General features: G+C 41.4%; 1 protein-coding gene across 1 annotated transcript in view; it reads right to left on the bottom strand.

Moving 5' to 3' along the window:
• The window catches only part of LOC101519617 (contactin-associated protein-like 5), a 384,664-nt gene that overhangs the window by 83,196 nt on the left and 279,029 nt on the right, over window positions 1–22,439 (bottom strand). Inside the window, exons 16-18 of the mRNA XM_058664176.1 lie at window positions 13,551–13,678; window positions 13,215–13,385; window positions 5,604–5,822 (exon numbers count right to left, since the gene is read on the bottom strand). Coding sequence (XP_058520159.1) covers window positions 5,604–5,822; window positions 13,215–13,385; window positions 13,551–13,678 — 518 coding nt within the window. The remainder of the gene's footprint in view (window positions 1–5,603; window positions 5,823–13,214; window positions 13,386–13,550; window positions 13,679–22,439) is intronic.

Raw genomic sequence — 22,439 nt, forward strand, 5'->3', positions numbered from 1 at the left:
TTAGTCGTCAAGCATATAAATGGAGAAAAAAGTGACCCTGGAAGGAAACAAAAACCATATTTATGGAGGTCTGAGGCTCAGAGCACCTGATCAGAATGCCCCAAACTAGGGGGTATCTCACTTGCAGAGTCAGACAAAATGCAACGACACAACGGCATGTGGACTCGGTCACACAATGAACTAAATTCCATATTTCTCCTGGATACTTTCATCATTTAAAAAACTGGAAAATGAGTGATTTAGTTCCACTTTAATGTAGAGGTGTTCCAAAAGTAGGAGCCGGGAGCCTCCTCCAGGTCTCTCACACGGGTGCAGGATCCCAAGACTTTGGGCTGTCCCCTAGGGCCCTCTCAGGCCACAAACAGGGAACTGGATAGGAAGTGGAGCAGCCAGGACAGGAGCCATCATCCATATGCGATCCCAGGCATACAAGGTGAAGATTCAGCCACTAGGCTATCAAGGCAGGCCCAAAATTCTGGTTTAGAGAATGACTTGGCTTTTTAAATGTTTATGCTGCACAGAGAACTTGCTGATTGTGTCACAAGTTGGAGACATCAACAAACATGCGCTGAGATGCAGTTAAAATGGTGAGGTCATTTTTACATGCAGTCCTTGGGAATGATACGTGTGGACCCATGGATAGAAAGTAGAAACAGGCATAGTGAGGATTAGAAAAACTGGCTTCTGATCCCTTTGAGAAGGACATGATGTTGGCCACCTGTTGGCCTGCAGCTGAGGAGGTACTGAATGGGCAGGCATGTGAATGCCATTTACCAGGAGCACTCCCAGCCTTGGGGTACCAAGTCCTTTCATTAAGGTGGACCTGCACAGCCAATGCCTATGTCCACTGCATGTCCCTCAGCTCCTCCACACTAAGCAGACAGATGAGTATGTTTGTTTAGCCTATGACTTTCCAGATAAAGCTAGTAGCTAAATTCAGAGAGCAGGCATTGTGCTGCTCTAACAAAATTACCCCCTTACCAAAATGGATTTGAATCCAAATCCCTTTCTTCCATGATGAGAAGAAACTTGCTAACAGGATGAGAACACAGGGTTGATCTATCACCAACACTTTGGGGGAGGCTTGGACTACGTACTCTGTGCTCAAGGGCTTTCTTGCTTCCTTCTCTGGCTCATCCTTCTTGTAGCCAGAGACCTGAAAAGTTCAGAAAGCCCCAAGGTACATGACAGCTTCAGGAACCCTTGATGGATTTTTCCCTTCAGAACCGGAGTCACTTCAGTACAACAGCACCTTGGCTTTGAGAAAGGCACAAGCAAGTCCCTCTGGCTCTGGCATCCCTCACACCGGGCCCTTGAATCTTCAGGGATATCATTCACTGTCCAGAATGATCCGGATTGTACCTTTTCTAATCATTTTAATTCTGTCTCCAAGTCAGTGGTGGTTTTGTAAATTTGGTTTCTTGAGTTATAAATTGGACAACCGGAAGTTCCAGGAGGATCAAATTACTGGTTCCCACAAAGAGTTTCCATGTGATCTAAATCACAGGATCTGTCTCCACAGGCTGTGAGGGAAAATGAATTCATATTACATTTCTCCTTTAAAAGATAGTCGGAAGGGCCAGCTTTGTGGCAAAGCACATTAAATTTTGCCTCAAGTATTGGCATCCAATCTGAGCCCAAGTTTGAGTCCCAGCTGCTCCCTGTTAATGCACCTGGGAAAACACCAAAAAATTTCTCAAGGGCCTGGATTCCAGCATCCGTGTGGGAGATCTGGAAGGAGCTGCAGAATCCTGGTTTCCTGGCCCTAGACATTCATTGCCACAATAATGGAGACTGACCCAGTACACGGAAGTCATTCTTTCTCTCTCTGTGTGCTTCTCCTTTTCTCTCCGTAATTCTTCCTTTCAACTAAATAATAATAATAATAAAATGAACAAATGGCAGAAATAAAGTGGGATTATTAATTTTGACTCCTGACATTCTTTTGGAAACTAAATATGGGAACTCACCTACATTTCTCTCTGCATTCTCAGAACAACTGAACACTCATTCTATGACAGAAATCATGAAGATGGTGAAGCTTAAGAATAAATGAATAGGGCCCGGAGGCATGGCCTAGAGGCTAAAGTCCTCGCCTTGAAAGCCCCAGGATCCCATATGGGCGCCGGTTCTAATCCCAGCAGCTCCACTTCCCATCCAGCTCCCTGCTTGTGGCCTGGGAAAGCAGTTGAGGACGGCCCAATGCATTGGGACCCTGCACCCGCGTGGGAGACCCGGAAGAGGTTCCAGGTTCCCGGCTTCGGATCGGCGCGCATCGGTCCGTTGAGGCTCACTTGGGGAGTGAATCATCGGACGGAAGATCTTCCTCTCTGTCTCTCCTCCTCTGTGTATATCTGGCTGTAATAAAATGAATAAATCTTTTAAAAAAAGAATAAATGAATAAATGAAGAAGGAGATGCATACACAGAAGGCTGTTGTTACAGGCGTTGTGGTATGGTGAGTAAAGCAATCAATTAGGATGTCATATTATCTCTTCTCTTTTTCAATTTATCCGCCTGCTGATGTGCCTGGGAAAGTAGCTGGAGAAGGTCTGTGTGCTTGGGTGCCTGTCCCCTGTACTGGAATTTCACATGGAATTCTTGGATGCTGATTTTGCCCTGGAAGTTCCTGGCTTTGAGTAAATTTGGTGAATGGACCAGTGGGTAGGAGGTCTCTCTCTTTCTGATTTTCCAATTAATAAGCAAATAAATATTTTTAAAATGACAGAACTGTGTTTATGAAATGTATGAACTATATTCTCTTTATATTAATGTTATACAAGAGGAGAATAAGAAGACAGTATCACCCTTGTTGTATTTTGTAAATAGGAAAAAAATACTCAGGAAGAAAAAAGAAAATTCCACTTTGTTTTAATTGCCCATTATGATCCCCATGGAGACCTCTGTATGATGAAAAGAGTTCCAGCTGAAGTGAAAGAGGTTGTAATAAACATTTCAAAAACTTTGGTTAAATACGGGGGTACAGAGTCAGCAACTACTGAAGGGGGCTATGGGGACAAATTAAAGACATTTAACTTTCAATATCTCCAGGAAGAGGCCCAATTTTGCTGAATGGGTAGTTCTATTGCTCCACTTCCTGATTATGAAAGTTGAAATAACCATCTCTACAACCATTACATGTGACAGTGACCTAATGTCAGAGAACAGTGGGGTGAGGGGTCGAAGATGCTTGAGGAACCAGGTCTTTCTTCATCATCCATCTTTGTGGAACCAGCACTCTCAGAGGGACATTTCCACAACAACTGAACGAAAGCACAAAGGAGAACTCCCTGCTGGTGCTCTTGGTTCCCCTACCAGCTTTGAAAAGGACTCAGTGAAATTTCCAATATGTAATTTATAGGAAACATTAGAAGTCTGTATTTGTTTTTTTTTTCTTTTTCCTAAGAAAATTACTTGGGATCTGGCACGACAGCCTAACAGTTAACGTCCTCATCTTGAACGCTCTGGGATCCTATCTGGGTGCCAGTTCTAATCCCGGCAGTCCTGCTTCCCATCCAGTTCCCTGCTTGTGGCCTGGGAAAAGAGTAGAGGATGGTCCAAAGCCTTGGGACCCTGTGCCTGTGTGGGAGACCTGGAGGAATGTCCAGTTTCCTGGTCCAGCTCTGGCCATTGTGGTCTCTTGGGGAGTGAATCATCGGATGGAAGAGCTTCCTCTCTGTCTCTCCTCCTCTCTGTATATCTGACTTTCCAATAAAAAATAAATAAAAAAAGAAAATTACTTCAAGATATTATTTGAATTGGAAACCATAAACTTGGATGAATGAGGCTTGCTCATCAGAACACATAATGTTGAAAAGCATTATTTTTCTTTGTTTGGTCATCCATTAAAAAAAAAAAAAGTATCAACCTCCATACACAGTGACTTTAGTTGATGGATAAGGAAGACAATTTTTCAATCATCTTATCTTGGTGGACAGGATATGTGTTATAAGATTTATTTTGGGACAGCAGCTTCCCTGAAAAACTATGTATCAGGAAAATAATTCTCACGAGCCACTGACAAAGATAACATGTAACCTCCTACTCCACAAAGACTACACCAGTGTGCCCGAGTGTGTGACTCTGTATGCCATGAGTTTGAAGTGTTGTAGCACAACATGAACGTGTGTACTGAGTCTGCCCAGTCTCAGTACGGAGGCCACTGAGTGCAATGTGCTCCACCTGAAAACAGGAATGTGCCTTTCCAATCAGCCAGGGAGCAGGAGCAGATTTGGGGGAAAGAAGAAGTAAAGCTTCAAATGTCATGAGTAATCAAGTAGAGCTAGTGTTTTCCCCAGAGCAATGTGAGTCTGGAATAACATCAGCTTATATTGGCACAAACAGCATAGACAAGTTGGAGATGCCAATGGGTCCGTGAAAGAAAAATATAACAACAAGCAAGTAAAGTTCTACAAATGAGTCTCACAAGGTCCCATCTTCACAAAAATTCCAAATGTGTAATTGTAGTGTATTTGGAAATATGCCATGGCAGATAAATACAGAAGAAGACATTTTACACAAGGGCATGAAAAAAAAATAGCACTCGTGTGTGTGTGTGTATACTGTTGAACAACTCTCACTCGTATGGCAACCTGGTTGCACATGTCATTTATTATCACAATGATAAAAGAACCTGAACTTGCAGTGTTGGTTCCAGGAATCCAGCACCACCCATTCACTGAAGCATCAGCATGTGAGCCTGCCACACGCCAGTGTGAACACAGCCTGTGTTTGATGCTCAGCAGACAATGGAATCCCTAGCAGTGATGCCAGTTGACTGCCTTGCTGAGTAATGATCTGCTCTGATTGAATGGTCCCTCTGAGACCAAACAGTATCTCAGCCGATAAATACAAACATACATTTTAGTAAGTAATATCACACTGCATTTGTATCAGTAAAGTTGTATATTTTAACAGCATGTTTCCTGAACAACAAACATAAGGGTGTTTCCAAATTCTGTATGGAAAACAGAATTAAGACAGAAGTTTAGGAGCCAGCATGGTGAGCAACAGGTCAGGCAACTGTCTGAAATGCAATATCCTATGTCAGAGTGTTGGTTCAAGTCCTGACTGTTCCACTTCTCGTCCAGGTTCTTATTAGCATGCCTGGGGAAACAGTGGAAGAAGGCTCAAATGCTTGGGGCCTGGTCAAACTATCATGGATTTATGGGTCCATGGCTTTGGACTGGCCAAACCTCGACTGGTTGGGTCATTTGGGAAGTGAACTAGATGATGGCAGAGCTGTCTCTAGTTATCATTCCCCTTTCTCTCTGTGTACCTCCTGAGGTGTGTAGAGTCGATTCCTAAGACAGCTATTGAGTGTATTGATAACAATCCAAAGCAGGGCCTGAAGATGTGAAGATAATGTCCATAAGAAGAAAAGACAGCAAAAGAGCCTGAGATCAACCAAAATTAGGGAATAATTAGCATAATCTTGTGCAGCTGTGCTACATCAAAGAATATACAGTATTACTTGTATGATCCTAAGAGCTCTGTGACACATTCCAATCATTCCCCAGGCCTAAAATAAAGGAGCATTCTCCTTGCACCCAGATTGTGGTCTTGTACTCACACACACAACAGGTGGCTTAAGATGTCTCCTACCTACAAGCAACTGGCCGTTGAGCTGCAGTCGGAAATGGCCACCCTCCATGGTCTCTCTGGTGTTCTGGGGCAGGTTGTCCACCTTCAGTGAGGTCTCCTTGAGGTTCCTCTCAGCCTGGACATGGTGCCACTGGTTGTCATTCAGAGGAGAAGGGGACTGGACAATGAGCTCCAGGGGACCATTTCCAACATCGACGGCAAAGGTGACCTCAGAAGGAGCTGCAACCAAGGGAAGAACAGGAAGAGGGATGAGAGGATCAATTAGTGTGTAGATGGCACAGACATCTGAACTGGTGGAAGAAATTGTTGCAAGCCCACTTCATGATGGAGATTAGTACTGAAGTAAGAACTAGTGGTAATAACCATGAAATAATAAATATGAGTGATGTGTGTGTGCTCACAATTGATTTTTACTCTTAAAATGTAGGAAACAGAGATTTGAGATCTAAGAGTTGAGGCAAGATGTTTTTGGGTCTGCTGTGCTTCCCACGGTTTTCTCCTAGATAGCTAGAATCCTGGGGCCAGCTAGACAACTCCTTCTCTGTTGTGAAGAAACCCATGCCCTGAGAGCTGCAGAAATCTCCTCTTTGATAAGTCATAAACACGTGTGTTACAATTGACTCCATTGACGTGAATAAAAAGATTAAAAATCAAGCTTCCTTGCCAATGAAGATACAGCAGAAAACAGCTGTACTTAAGTTCAAATCCAATCGCATCTTTCTATCGTGGTCTCCTATCATAAATGACTCTGCCTATATACTATCTTACAAATCACAGCAGTCAGGTGGACACATATAATACTAATGGTGAGGAAAGAATGATGAGGACTCTATTGGTGGTTCTCAGATGGATGGCAGCAGGAGTGCTAATAGTGGTGGGAGTGACAGTGTTTGTGATAATGAAGGTGTAACAGGTGGAAATGGGGATATAACAGATAACGATGATGACGGTGCTTGTGGTGATGATGAATAATGGTATGGAGATGGTGGTAAAACTATAAAAACACACAGATGAGAAGGGGCTTGGCATGGTATTCTAGCAGCTAAAGTCCTTGCCTTGCACGTTCCAGGATACAATATGAATGCCGGTTGTAATCCCAGCAGCCTTGCTTCCTATCCAACTCCCTGCTTGTGGCCTGGGAAAGCAGTCAAGAATGGACCAACGCCTTGGGACCCTTCACCCATGTGCGAGACCTGGAAGAGGCTCTGGGATCCTGGCTTCGGATTGGCTCAGCTCTGGCCATTGCAGCCACATGAGGAGGACATCATCAGATGGAAGATCTTCCTCTCTGTCTCTCCTCCTCTCTGTATATCTGATTTTCCAATAAAATAAATAAATCTTGAAAAAGACAGATGGGAAAGACAGTCCAATAAGGACAACCAGTTTTATACCAGACATATGCTAGGCAATTACAGTAGATTCTCTTGTTTTAACCTCACAATAATGTCATGAGAAAAATATCATTATTTCTATTTTATGAAGGAGAAAATTGAAGTTCAGAGAATGAGTTTGCTCACCATCTCCAAGACACTTAGAAAATCTGACCTCAAAGGCCTGGCTCTTGATCATTTTGCTCCTTTATGCTACATGCTAACTTACAGATCATTCATCACACAATTCCCTAAGTTAGGAAGAATTTGTATATTAACTATAAATGAAGGTTGGCACATCAGTCACTGTGACTAGGGTTTCTGTGTGCCATGCTTTCATTTCCTGCTCAACACTTCGCAATTGCTCCCTCTTCTCTATTTCCAAGACAGAAAATGGGCATTTGGCTTACTGAGCTAGTAAGTATACAACCTAAATTATTACAGACATCAAAGACCAAACCTATCCCTGCTCCACTCCAGCCCCAAGCTTTACATTCTATCAGAAAGCCAGCTAGGATAGAGAGCCTCAAAATGCAAACTTGCTAATTCTGTGAGCTGGAATCACTTCCGTTTTAGCTGACTCCTCGGCTTAAGGAGAGGTCACAAGTTGGGGACTTGTGCTTTGGAACTTAAGGCACTTTGAACAAACAGAACAAACAAACAAACAATTCTCACTATGCCTGAGCCTTCTTATCCATAAACTGGAAGTGAAAACAGCACTTCATCATCAGGTTGGTTATGCATAAATTCTCAAAAAGTTTCACAACTCTGCCTTGCAAGTAGTGTTTGCTCACTAAGTGAGCTGGTACTATTCCCATAACACATGGGCTGTGAGCTGGCTTTGGCTTTAAATCCCATGCTTTAATGGGAAAGTATTGGCTCACAAAAAAATTAAAGGACTAAATTAAAAGTGACCTTTGATACATGTGCTGCTTCTGATCAGAACGCCAATAAAAACTTGCAGCCCTACATGCAATATGACTGACCTCACATTTACCTCTCTCTGCAGAACTCAGGGAAAGAACAGTGAGACTCTGGGGGAGGAGTATTCAAGGGTTGGATAATTGCCTTCCTGAAAAAGCTACTCCAATGACTTTTAAGGTCGACCCAGCACCGATACCCTGTTGTATGAGCTTATTTCACCATCTGTCCCCCACCCCAACTGGTCTGAAAACTCTAGGCAAACAGCCACATGAACTACAGACCAAGCACTTATTGACAACCCTTCCATAAAGCAATCTCTCAATCAAGCTTTTGTTCGTTCACTAATGGATTGTCATACTGTACATATGAAATGTAACAGCTCAATCTGCTTTCAGTATCTCTAGATATATGCCAAGAAACTAGCTTAGTTGGACAGTCTTGTTCCTAGAACTGAAGGGGAGTCAGAAGTGCAATAGAATAAAGTTGCTTCAGAATATTTGCAGAAAGTAGAGTTAACAGATATATTGATGATGATGCAAATGGATTTTAAATTCACACAAAGATTACCCAATATACATTTTGTGAGGTTTTTTTTTAAGATGTTTCATAAACACTTCAAAAATGTTGAGTGCTTACCATCAACCATGCACCTTCATGAATCAACACAGGCATTTTCTTACTACAAGTTCAAGTTGGGTGCTAATTTACAGACAAGGGATGCAGGTAGAGGAATCTAAGAAAGCTCTCGTGAGGCTGTCTGGAGTCAGGATTTAAACACAAGGGCTCTGTCTCCAAACAGCTTGCTTCTAATTGCTTTGTAATGTAGAGTCATTACTTATTTCAAACTTACTTTTGTGAGGCACAAAGAGAGAGCTCCCATTTGCCATTTGCCTGTCCAAACAGCCACATCAACTAGACTGTGCCATGCAAGAGCTGGGAATATCATCCAGCTGGATGGCAAGGCTTCTTCACTTAAGCCAGCATCTGATGCTTCCAGGCTGCACATGTGCAGAAAGGTGAAATCAGAAGGTGAGCCCAGAAAGCCTGAAGGAGGATGTAGGCAGCTTAACTAGTATGATAACAGCCACTAGGCCAACTGGCCACCCACCCCAAAACTCAGCTTTCTCACATCTGGAAACCCATGCAATTTCCTTGGAAAAAGATTTTTTTAAATGTATGATATAGATGCCTGGAAACTATTAAAAACTAGAGTTAATGTATCATGGACTGGTGACATGTGGTGAGGCACTTAATGCAAACATAATCCAACACCTAGCAGCTGGAGAGGCAGACTTGGCCCAGTGGTCCTGGATCAGGATACAGGAGACCCTGGGATGGCAGCATGTCCACCGTCAGTTTACTGTCTGGCCTCTCTTTCCTGGAAGTGTCTGATGAATACCTTTCTGCAGCTACTTCTTCATAGATCAAAATAAACCTGAGGAGTGAATTCTTCAGTGTTTCATATTTTGCATTACTTGTAGTTAATTAATGGAATTTAATAGATTAGAGCCAATTTGTACTCTTGATTCTGAAGTCAGAGATAAGTGAAAGAAGATAAACTTTCAGGTTGTTCTTGAGCAAATTACCTAGGAAAGGACTACTAAGTGTTATACTACCGAGACGGTGTCTACAAGGAACAGGAAGGGACTACTAAGTGTTACACTACCGAGACAGTGTCTACAAGGAACAGGAAGGGACTACTAAGTGTTTTACTACCGAGACAGTGTCTACAAGGAGCTCCTTGGAAAATGACAAGTCACCTTGCCATGAGTCTTTCTGGGTAGCTTTCCTCATGACCTCGGCTAGATTGCCTACTGGAAGTCTCTCCTTGCCTACTCAGCACTCTTCCCAAGTACCGGACTTGAGCATCCTGAAACACAAACTAATCTCTATTTCCGAATCTTCAAACGTTTGCCTAAGTCAGTGGGGAGAAAAATCGGGGCCTGTGCATGGAATAAATAGTTGCAAGGTCTGAGCAAACATTTGCCTCAGCTGTTAAGACAACACTAGATTCCTAACACTTGACAGGGGCATGCCTGGGTTTGAGTCCCACTGCTCTGATTCCAGCTTCCTGCCGGTGTGCACCTTGGGATGCAGAAGTGAAGTCTGAAGTGCTTGGGTCTCTGCTATCCACTTGGGAGAGGGAGATTCTGTTATAACACCCTGCTTTTGGCCTGGGAAAACCCTGGCCCTTGGCATCATATGGAGATGAACCAGGAAATAGCAGATCTCTTTCTGTGACATTTATATCGCTGTCTCTGTCCCTCTACTTTTCAAACAATTAAAATGAATTATACATGTTTAAAAAAGAATCAGAATTTGGCAAGTCATTCTTTCTGGCTTTCCATGTATGCATCTATAAAATGAAAAATATCAAGTTAAAAAACCTTGTGGGGACATAGTTTGAGAATCTGATGGCAATTATGGATTGAATTTCCAGAAAAAAATCCAAGTCCTGAACAAAATTACAAAATTTTCCTGGATGACCTATGTCTGAACATTTGGAAAAAATAATACTCTCTCCTCTCCAGCCTTCCTAAGACTGTGCTGCAAGGCAGAAAAGGAGGCTGGATCTGGATTCCAGAACTTTCGAGTCCTGTGACCTTGATTCCACCTGCCCTCTCCGGGGTCACCTCCCCTATCTGCAATGAAAGAAGAATTGAGCACTGAAAATCATATTGCAAATATGTTAGTTACAGGATTGTTTGAAAAAAATGAGAAAATGATTGTTGGACATTTAGTATAATGTCTAATTAGAGTAATCACATAAAAACTTGGCAACATTTCATTATAATTAGCTTTAATTTTAACTATTCTCTGAGGTTCTGACTATAATGTATCCAAGTTAATACCACATTTGGTAATATACTGAGTATGATATTTCTGGAATCCAAAAATTTCATCTCTCTCTCTTTTTTTTGTGTGTGTCTCTCTCATTATTCACTAACCAATTCAGTAAATATCTGTTTTTAACTCCATCTAATTCATACTGAAAGGGATAAAAAGCCCCTTCAAACTAATATTATTACAAATCAGCCAGAGCTTTAAAATTAGAAATAGAAATATTAAATCTCAATCACTTAGAGAATAAGATAAGGTTATACCCTGCATTATCTCACAAACAGTACTATGACTACAGCTGTGCCTAAAACTAATAATTTCATATATTGAAAATAAAGAAGAGTCATTTATTAATTACTTACCTATATCTTTCCAGGTATTAGAAATTATAAATTTCAACCCTGAAAGTCACTTCAGAAAACTGCAACTCATTTCTCATGACTGCCATCATCTTTCTCACAATTCCAAAGATCTACTTTAGAATTCTACCAACATCTTAATTTCTAATTGGGTTGTAGAGAAAATTGGCCTCATGTCAAAGCATAGAGGTTTGCTTGGGTGAATCCATCTGCAATCTTTACTGTTCAGGAAAACTGACTTTTTTCACACGGGCTCCAATGATTTACACATCAAGGCACTGACTGGGGAATCAAATAATAAAGAAGCAGCCCCTTAGCCATGGGCTACAGCTCTCCCAGAGCAAGGGCTAATAGTGGACTTGAATAGCTTATCAGGTGTCAGGATAGAAGGAAAAAACACTCAGGCTCCCATTTTGCTGCCCAACTGGAAAGTCCAACCAGGGCCCATGTCACCTGGGTCTATCCGTAGGTTCCAGCATTCACATATTCCTACTGTCTTATCTGCCAGTTTAGGTAGGACTATTAGTAGTGGTCAAATATACCAGAATGGCACCTGGCTGTCACCACTCAATACTGCATGAATACATATTATAGAGGAGCACGAGGGGTCTCATCTATCAAAGGAGGGCGGAATAGAATCTACAGAGTTCCAAAAGTCAGTAAGGCAGTTACCACTGTGTCACGCTCACTGTCAGTGCCAGCAATCGCAATGTGCCTAACCCACATCATCCCTTTCTCTTCCCCAGTCCCACTGGAAACACAGTCCCTGAGGCTTCAGCACAGATTGCCTCTTCATAGACCACAGGTTCATCCCAAAGTGACACAACTCAAATGTCATCCCTTACAAGTGACCCAGAAGGAAATGGAATGAAAATTTTAAGAAATCCTGCTGTTGCTTTTTCAGTAATTTGGACCAATCCGCCTTGGAAACTACTGCTTAGACACAGATATAGGGATGACACTAAAAGCTATTCTGAGCCACTGCACCTGTTATAAGGTCATTTCCTCTCCAAGCAACTACAGAGAATGCTGTGAATGATTTCTATATGCCAAAATGCAAAATATCAATGCAGCTATATTTCCCTAATGTAAGAAACACAAGATTTTAAACACATTTTCACTTCTTTTCTTTCAGATATTAATAATAAGACTTGGGAAAGATGAAGCTTTGATGCAAAATTTGGTTGATTTGGAAAGTTATCCTCACCAATTTATTGATGAAGAATATACCAAAGAAACGACATCTGTGGATTTTAATTTATTTTTAATTTAATACCAATTTACATCAAATGCACCTTGTCTGTTTTCTGAAAGCCAAAGGACAAAATGAATTATGACATAGTACAAGCACTTTGGACATTAACATGTAATTAACACTAAATCATCAATCATTACATTGTGGCAACATACCATAGCATTTGCTGCTGCTTTAATGAATCGAAAAGTGGGGGATTCATTTTTACAAAATTTCTTTTGAGGCTACTATATACATATTATGCGATGCTTGGCACTGGATTCTGCACTTTGAGACCTGGGCAAGTTAGGTATAAGGGCTTGTAATTTCACACCAAAACCACAAGAGCTTCCTCCCATTAGTAGCTTCCATCCCCAGAGTAAAATGAGATGAAACTAGCTGTTGAGAAGGTGCCCTTCCATGTACTTATTGTGCTATACTGCAAGAGTCGCCCCCAGCTGTGTCTTGATTTGTTGTTGCCGTATACAAATGACTCCACCACCTCTTCTTGTCAGGGATTTTTGTCTCTCTGAAGCTCTCAAATTCACAATTTATGCTGCTCAGACCCTACTTTCAAGGTCATCCCATGTACTCATGTCATTATTGAGTCATGGTCAGTGGCTTCAATCCAAATGGAAAATATCAATTTATACTGAAAGAGACAGGGAATCTAACAGCAAACTTTAGCCTCCATGGTCACAGAGGGCAATGTGTTGTGAATGGAACCTAACAGTAGAGTCTCAGTAGAACATGAGATTCTCTGCAGCTTCGACCAAGCTCCAGTGAAAGTAATTTGACGGTACATGTACGCACTAATTGATGATGGTAACGATAGTAGTTACACAAGACTGGTGAAGTTAGGTTTGTATCTCACGGTACTTACAGTTTATTTCAAGTCGGATGAAGTCTTTCATGCCAAGATTTTCCAGAAAAACTCCAGATAAAGCCGTGGTTTTAAAGAAGAAGGAAATGTCAGCACTGAATTCAGCATGGAAGGCAGGGAAGTGGAGGTAAGAGGCCTCTGTGTCAAACGTGACCGCATTCCACAAGTGTCCTGCAAATGAGAAAAGCCTTCAACATGAGTTATCATTTTCCATGGGGTGTGGATGCCTGGGGCACATGGATTGGTATCAAGACTATGACATGCTACCAGGGAATGGGGAGGAGAAACATCTTGTGCTCATGTGATTCAGAAAAAATGTTTCAATGTTATACTCACGGTCACCATAGCAACGCAAGGGACCGACTCGCCAAGCAGCTTCTGGATCTGATCTGTTGGTATCAGCGATAATTATCTGAGTAACAGGCAAGTGGTCTTTGAAGGAAAGAAACCCAGTATAATTTATCCTGCAAAACACAAATTTAAGAAAATAAAAAAGAGGATAAAATGTGGGTGATCCAAGGACTCTGCTAAGATCTCATTTTGAAAAATGATTTTGTTGTCTGAGACGGGTAACAAAAGGCTTTTCTCTCACCAATATATGTGAAAGGCTGGAATTCCAGTTACAAAAGCTGCAACTGGCTTCAAAACACAAATGAATTTTATATTTCCTGAATGGGTTTGCAAAGCTCCCTGTGACTAAGAGTATCTAACCTGCTGGGCGCAGTGCTAATGTGACATTACAGACCTCCTCTCTTTCCCATGAAGAGATGGGCTAGAGGCTGGCACAAAGGCTCAACTGGCTAATCCCCAACCTGCAAGCTCTGACATCCCATATGGGAATTGCTTTGTGCTCTGGCCGCTCCACTTCTGACCTAGCTCACAGCTTTTGGCCTGTAAAAGCAGGTGAGGATGGTCCAAAGACTTGGGAGCCTACATACATATGGGATATTGGGAAGAAGTTTCTGACTCTTGACTCCAGGCTTCAGAATGGCTCAGCCTCAGCTGTTGTGGCCAGTTGGGAAATTAATCCGCTGGTGTGGAAGATCTTTCTCTCTGTCTCTCATTAGCTTGTAAATTTACCTCACCGAGATAAATATATAAATAAACAGAAAGCGAAGATGGACTAGCTTGTAGATAACATGAAGTAGCCACCATAAATCCTGCATGAAGATCACTTTAAGGGTGTGTCTCTGCGTCACGCTAATGGGTTTTTACCAGCTTCAGCTGCTTCTTATCATCTTTTCAGCTCTAGGTTAAAAACAAAGTATTATGGTATTGGCAGGGTGTGTGGTCTCACTGTTCTCTGAACTTTAAAGATCTTGGTGCTGTTCTTAATTACACGGATAAGGAATTCTGTAGTCAATTTTTCACAAGACTGGTCCAAAAAATGAAGTAAAGCCATTGTGTTCTCCCTGTTTTTTAATTATATTTTTGGACTTACGGTAAGAATCATGTGTTTGGCCAAGAATAAACATGAGAGGTATTGAATGTATGATTGATTTTAAGACAGATATGTGATGAAGTAGAGCTGTTTTTTTCTTTCTTTTTTCCTACATACACAGTATCCATATACACATGATGTAATTATCCCAATTTAAAATGGGCAACAGGAGACTCATAGACAAGATAGCATGTGTGAGCTCACACCATTGAAGGTCAGGGACTATGTCACATTTTGGAGTCTCCACTTCCTAACTGGAAGAGCCTTAGAAGCATGTACACTTGTTGTGGAAGTCAAGGTCTCCATCCTCCTTGTGATAACTTGGGTAAATAATTTCATCTGTGAGGTATCCCTATAATTGTTTTAAAAGAAAGTTAACCTCTGTTTCCGAGCATTCTGGGGAAGATACTGAGAGATTGTGTGTAGTTGCTTAGCATTGTGTCTCGGAGCTGAGCCAAACACTAAAAGAAAAGGCAATGGTGATTTCTATTTTATTTTCCTTCCTTGTTCTCATACCCCTCTGCAGCCCCAGGTAAGTCAAATAATTTTCCTGCATTCTGCTGTGAGGTTGTATGAGAGATTACATACTGCACAGAGCACACAGTAAATTAAGCTTTAAGATTTGGTACCCAGCTGCTTAGATATGTACAAAAACTTATATTAACTCATCTTGGATATCAATAAAGAAAATATCCACCTGTGTGAATATTTCCACAGAGCTTTCCACCAAACATCTAAAGAAATGCGTTCTACAGGATCTCTTATTTGACTGTCTGTATCCAGAAGTCATCCAGAAGTTCTGAAAGACATATATTTGAGACTTCTTATTCTAATATTTTTTCAAACACATCAAAGTGGAATGAAGACCCAGTCCAGATTCTCTTCGATTGTAATTCTGAAATGCTACTGGATTTTGTTTTCTCTCCATTTTCATTCTAAGGTAAAAATGGTAGACTTTAATGTCTGTCAATACTAACTGGTGCCCCTCTAATGGCCCATGGCACCTTTTCTGTGCCTTTTCTTTTATTTATTTTTTAAAGATTTATTTATTTTATTACAAAGTCAGATATACAGAGAGGAGGAGAGACAGAGAGGAAGATCTTCCGTCCGATGTTTCACTCCCCTAAGTGACCGCAACGGCCGGTGCTGTGCCAATCCGAAGCGGGGAACCAGGAACCTCTTCCGGGTCTCCCACGTGGGTTCAGGATCCCAAGGCATTGGGCTGTCCTCGACTGTTTTCCCAGGCCACAAGCAGGGAGCTGGATGGAAAATGGAGCCGCCGGGATTAGAACCAGCGCCCATATGGGATTCCGGGGCATTCAAATTGAGGACTTTAGCTGCTAGGCCATGCCACCAGGCCCTGCACCTTTTCTTTTAAAACAATTATGCACCAATCTGCTAAGGTACATAAATAGCACACTAAGAATAAAAACAGCACTGAATAAAATCAGATTTTTTATGATGGCCAAGAAATTTTATATCTTACAACTTAAGCAAAAAAAAAAAAATCTCTAATGATGTTTAGTGAAACAAAAACAAATACAAATTCGCATGTTTCTTTGGGCCAGGCAAGAGTGTGACACATACTTTAAGTGTGTGTGTGTGTGTGTGTGTGTGTGTGTTAAGGGGTGGAGATTGCCAGATACCCCTGTTCAAAGTAAGGTAGTGGATGCCATTAATGGAGATAACTAAAGCAATAATGAATTCAGAATCATCATATATTAAGATTTTCAAATTTCAGATCTTGACAATATATTTTAAATTCTTAGTTAAATCAATAGCATATGGACACCAGTGGACAATGAACTCCACATAAGGCCTATATTCAGCTGATGGTCAACTGTCCATTATGGGAAACCTGCATGTTTATTCATGCTGGTGGGCTGATCTTTAGAATATTTGATTTAATTCAATATACAAGTGACAGAAATCATTCAAGCATTCCAAAACTTTTGGATGCCAAGGAGGGTTTAGTCATAATAAAATGATGCGAGGGAAGGCAAAACCTACTTATAGGCAGGGAGATTGTAATTGTGTGCTTCACCCCAAAGGTATATATATTTCAGACTTGAACTTCCTTTGTGATGGTGTTCACTAATATTGGGAGGTGACTTTGTGGTGGGAAAGCATGTTCATTGGGAAGAGACTGATATGCCCTGATGTCATTTGCTTCAACATACATAATACACTGTATATGCACATGTATTTATCCTATATATCACCTGGGATCATGTATGTGACTTGCCTAGCTTACTTTTAAATACTGACAATATCATTATTTTGATATTGTTGTGTTACCAAAGTCAGTAGCTTATGGCCACAGTCAATATTATACTTGATATTACCTATATAATGCATAGGTAAGTACATAGTCCCATGTCATCTATGACAGACCAGTATTTAGGCTTGACTCCTGGCTCTATTCTGATTCAGTCTTGAGGGTATTTTTTAGCATTGTGGGGAGCAAACCCCAAGATGTGAGAGCACTGTTAGTCTGTGTTTCTTTGTCTCTACCTTTCAAGTAAGCAAAATGAAACAGAGATCAAGATCCCATGGCATTTCTTAGATCCTTTTATTTTGTGTAAAATACTCCAAGTCACAATGTTGCATGAAAAACGTAACTGCAAAATCTTTATCTTGATTTTAATTTGAGTTCTATTTCCAATACTGTTGCAATTGCTCAAATAATAAGATTTATTGACAGTCAAGCTACAATGTAGAGCTCAAAAGATAAGTAATGCAATAGCAAGTACAGTCTGCATCTTTAATTTTTTTCCTTACAAGCTCAAAAAATGCATTTCATAGATGTTTTGTTTTCCAGATCCTACAGATCATAATCTATTCATATAAGTAACTTTCTAGAATAAATGACAGAATGGTGGCATCCTCAAATAAAAATGAAAAGAAAAACTTCTCCTTAATGCTATTCTTTATAAAACAGCATCTGTCTAACTCCATTACAGTTCTACAAACTAACATTGTAACACTATGGTTTGGAATTTTTTAACATGCGCTTATAAGTTATCATTCTTTTCCACATCTTTCATTGTTTTCTATTAAGATACGTGATAAAATCTACTATGTAAAAATTTTGAGGCGGGCATCTCCTGTAGTGTTGGAGATGCACCCTGGGTCAGCCGCATTTCACTCTGGCGTGATGAAGCACTTCTTTCTGCTTAGCGTCCTGTGAATGCCCATCTTGGAAGGTAGCAGGAGATGACTCAAGGTATTATATCTCTGTCACCCATGAGGGAGATCCAGTTTGAGGCTTTGGCTCCTGGACTCTACATGGCCCAATTTTATCCTGTATAGGAAATTAGGAAGTGACTCAAAATTATAAGTATCTCTGTGTCTCAGTCTCTATGCTTAAGTATTTTTAAAAATAAAACAGACATGTGAAAAATATGTAAGCCAGTGTCAAACTGCCCCAAAATGCATAACATAAGGAAAAATTAAACAGTAGACAATAACTATAATAACTAAAAAATGAATGCCATTTTAATCAGTTATAGAGGATGAGATAAAAGGAAATCACCACATATGCCCATCATTCTATCCATTCCTCCATTCATTTATTCATCTGCTCAGTCAACAACAAGTGCAAGAAGAACCTGAAATATGTAAACCATGTTTTTCTCCCACTCAAGGTGCTGGCTGATCATGTCTATACTGCTAGGCTTATGTTAAAAATTAAAGAGGGAGCAAAACTTCACATATATGTTCCATCATTTCTGTCTGCTTGGGGAGAGGTTATGACAAAAGCTCAGTAAGAAATAGAATTTATAATTGGATTAGTAAACTCACCCAGTATAGATTACCCAGAATTAGTTTCTAATAAGGGACCCAGCCTAGGTGGGCCCTAAGGTGATTTTTCTTTCCCATGGGTTTCAGGATTGGAGCCACACCTCAGGGTGTTCCTGGTATGAGGCACCATGACTGCATCCAGGATCCGGGACTGTGAGTTGCAAGGTGAAGGTTTTGTCTCAATCAAAGGAAGTCTGAGGCATCAAGGAATGAAATGCATGAGAAAGCTATCAATACCTGAACTCGTTGGATAAAAGAGTTGTCTAGCATTGTCTTATGAAGTCTCTCTCAAGAAGGAAATCAAGGACATATTTTAAAGGCAAGGTCCTGGACTTGGTTAATGAACATTTAGAAATAAAGTGGCATTGGGCCAGGCATGCTAGGATAATGGTTAAGGTCCTCACCTTGAACGCACTGGGATCCCACATGGGCGCCGGTTCTAATCCCAGCTGATCCACTTCCCATCCAGCTCCCTGCTTGTGGCCTGGGAAAGCAGTCGAGGACGACCCAAAACCTTGGGACCCTGCACCCATGTGGAAGACCCGGAAGAAGTTCCTGGCTCCCGGCTTTGGACCCATGCAGTCCCGGCCGTTGAGATAACTTGGGTAGTGAATCATCGGATGGAAGATCTTCCTCTCTGTCTCTCCTCCTCTCTGTACATCTGACTTTGCAATAAAATAAATAAATCTTTAAAAAAAGATGAAGTGGCACAATGTGAAGGTCAATATGTAAGAAGATACTTTGGGGCACAAATGATCATTTCTAGCAGGTTTTCCAAAAGTAATTATTTTAATTGACAAGACTGCACATATTGATTAGGTATAGCATTGTAGGTGATGTTATGTGATTCTGAGTGTGAATGTGTAAATTGCAATTAAAAAGGTAATTAGTCCACTCATTACCTAACATGGAAACAAGACAGAAACCCACCAATGGATGAATCAGTAACAGCAGTCTGTTCTATATATACAATAGGCCATTATTCAGTTCTAAAAATAAGGAAATCCTATCACTTGTGACAATATGAAGGAAGCTGAAGGTGGAGTTAAGTGTAAGATAGAAATCCAATAAAATATTATGCACACAGTTCTGAAATACATAAAAGAAGACTCTAGTAGTTAAACAAGAGAGTTCCCAATTTAGACAGCCTAGTTCAGACCTTGGACCGTCACTAAGAGATTCGGTTGGAAGGTTTTACTGTTTTCCCTTACTTCGCATCCTGACATTCTTTTTAAAAGTTTATTTAATTTATTATAAAAGTAGAGTTGCAGAGAGAGAGTCCATGAGAAGATTTTATATCTGCTGGCTCAGTCCTCTAATGGCCAGTGCTGGGCCAAACTGAAGCCATGAGCCAGAAGCATCATCTAGATCTCCCACATGGATTTAGCAGCCCAAGGACTTGAGCCATCATTTGCTTCTTTCCTAGGCTTATTAGTAGAGAGTTGGATCAGAAGTGAAGCAACCAGAACTGAAACAGTGCCCAAATGGATGCAAGTGACCTCGGTGCTGACTTGATCCAGTACACAATGTTGGCCCCAGAATTCTAATACACTTATACAAGGGTGTCCCTTCCCACAACCCAACTCTACCCTGGTCCATTTTCTTTTTTTTTTTTTTTTAATCTATTTTATTGTATTGTTGTTGACAATCTTTACATAGTTAATTACAGTTAAAGAAAGAAAAAGAAAAAAAAAGGTTCAAGGGGATAGGGAAGTGGGTAATACTATTATGTCCATATTGTTTCCATCATGTATCTGAGGTAAAGGGGAATATTGAGGGAGAAGCCCCACCCGGTTTCCCGCCCATCCCAAGTCCCGGATGTGGGGCATACTCTGAGATATTTGCTCGAGTGGTGTTAATAGTTCTCCGGTTATGAATCGCTGCCAGTTTCGCTCGATGAGGTCGTCCACTGATTGATATGGTCCATTATAAAGTCTCCGTCTGCCCCATATTTTGCTGCCAACATATAGCTGAGATGAATGATTGATCTGCTCTGTCTTCTGTCTTTTCTTGATTAGAGTTCTGAGTCCAGCAGTTCGATTGGGGAGATCTCCAAAGAAACTTTGAGGTATTCCCAGACTAGTTTCTTGTATGTTCTAGCAAGCACAGGACCCGGCACAGTCCATCACCCCGATCAACTGGTGGTTGCAATTGCTGGGTTGGTTCTGTTTTCAGTCCCGAGTTGCACTGGAGCCAATGGGTGTTGCAGTCCAGTCTGGTTCGGCCCTTACATCAACCAGTGGGAGCTGCAGCCTAGTTGGGGCGACCCACAATAACCCCCACCAGGCCCGCCCCCTACCCTGGTTTGCCAGTATGTGTAGCAGAAGACCAGTCTGTCCCCCATCCCATTTGGCTCTGGTACTTGTCAATGGGTATTAAAGCTTAGTTCTATCTAACCAACTCAACCATCCAGCCCTCACGGGTGTTGTTGAGTGCCTCTCTATCTAGCCATCCCAGCCCCCATCCTAGTTTTCATGCCCTCCCACGGGAATAGTGACCCAAGAAGGGGGAACCCACTTTTTCCCTCCCAGGTCTCTCTGTCCCGGTTTATGCACTCTTTATGTGGTTCTGTGATTTGACTTGACAGAATTAGTCCCCAGTGCCAGCTTACCCTGGTCCATTTTCACACTTGGGTTTTCTGTGGTGGATGGCAGAACTGGAAGAATAAATAATGAATGCATTGCCCTAGGACTCTGCCATGCTGTGTGAATGTATGCATACTCTGACCAACAATTCTTGTCAGATAAAAGACAGCTCATGGTTATTTCACAAGCTTCAGGAGCTGGGTCCAATCTCATTTACTATTTAGCCATCCACACCAGAGCAGTACAGCAAGTACACCAGTATACCTGTCCCAGCACATAGAGCTTTATGCATTCCTCTACTATAGCAATGAATTTTTTTGTTTTGCAGATTTCTGGCCCTTAATTACCACTATGAACTCTCTGTCTTCCAACCAGTGTTGCCATTAGGGACACACCAACTATTCCATTTGTTCATCACTTTTGGTAAAATTCTTTTTGTGTGTTTTTCAAGGCTGGAAATTATGATGTTCCTGACTCTCACAGTACCATGGACTGCCTTGTGCTGAGCAGGTACTTGGCAAATAAGCAACAAATGACTCAGGGTAAGATGGAGGAATGCGCATTGCTGACTCTAAAACAGATTATTCTCCACAGATATTTGTCATAGCATGCGACCTATTTTTTAACCATTAGTATCACTGGAGATATCAAACTAGCACCTCATCTCTGGGCCCATGTGGAAGTAGAAGATGTAGCTCACTGCTTTCTTCTTACTGGCTTCTGCTCAGCTAGGAGGCAGTGATGTGGCTGAGTGGGTTCAGCCACTGTCTGCATTCCCATCATCCCATACCATAGTGCCAGTTAGAGTCCTGGCCTCACTTAATGCTCATGAGAGAGCAGAGTGTGACAGCTTGAATATCTGAACTCATGCTATTCATTTGGGGAACTTGTATAAAGTTCAAGGCTCCCGACCCAGCCCCTGCACTTACACTCTCTTCTATCTTCCACTCTGTGTTTCAAATGAAATGAGTATTTTAGAACTATTTGATTGACTGAATGTACAGAGGGTATCAGAACTGTGAGAATTTCTGGAGAGAAAAGGCTAGAATCATAGGATGAAATGAGCAGTGACAGTTCCAGAGGAGTTACACGATGTCATAATTATTCACTGTCCCTTTGGGGACAGTAAATGAAGCCCTAGCTGAGGCAGTGTGTTCAGGAGGCAATTGTTGTATAAAGAAGGGGCTCCAAGAGAAGAAAAACAACAATGTAAAGCAAGTATACAGCCTAGAGTGAAGTAAAAGAGGGTGAGTATGAGAAGCATTCCTCCCTTTTCTACTCTCACTCACATTTCACCTGTAAAGGCAGCTTTTCTGAGTACACACCATAAAATGGAGCTGCTTCTCTGAGCTTGCATGTCTGCAAACAGTGTATGGCATCACATGCAGTGAACAT

This window comes from Ochotona princeps, chromosome 5 (assembly GCF_030435755.1).
Source record: "Ochotona princeps isolate mOchPri1 chromosome 5, mOchPri1.hap1, whole genome shotgun sequence".
NCBI lineage: Eukaryota > Metazoa > Chordata > Mammalia > Lagomorpha > Ochotonidae > Ochotona > Ochotona princeps.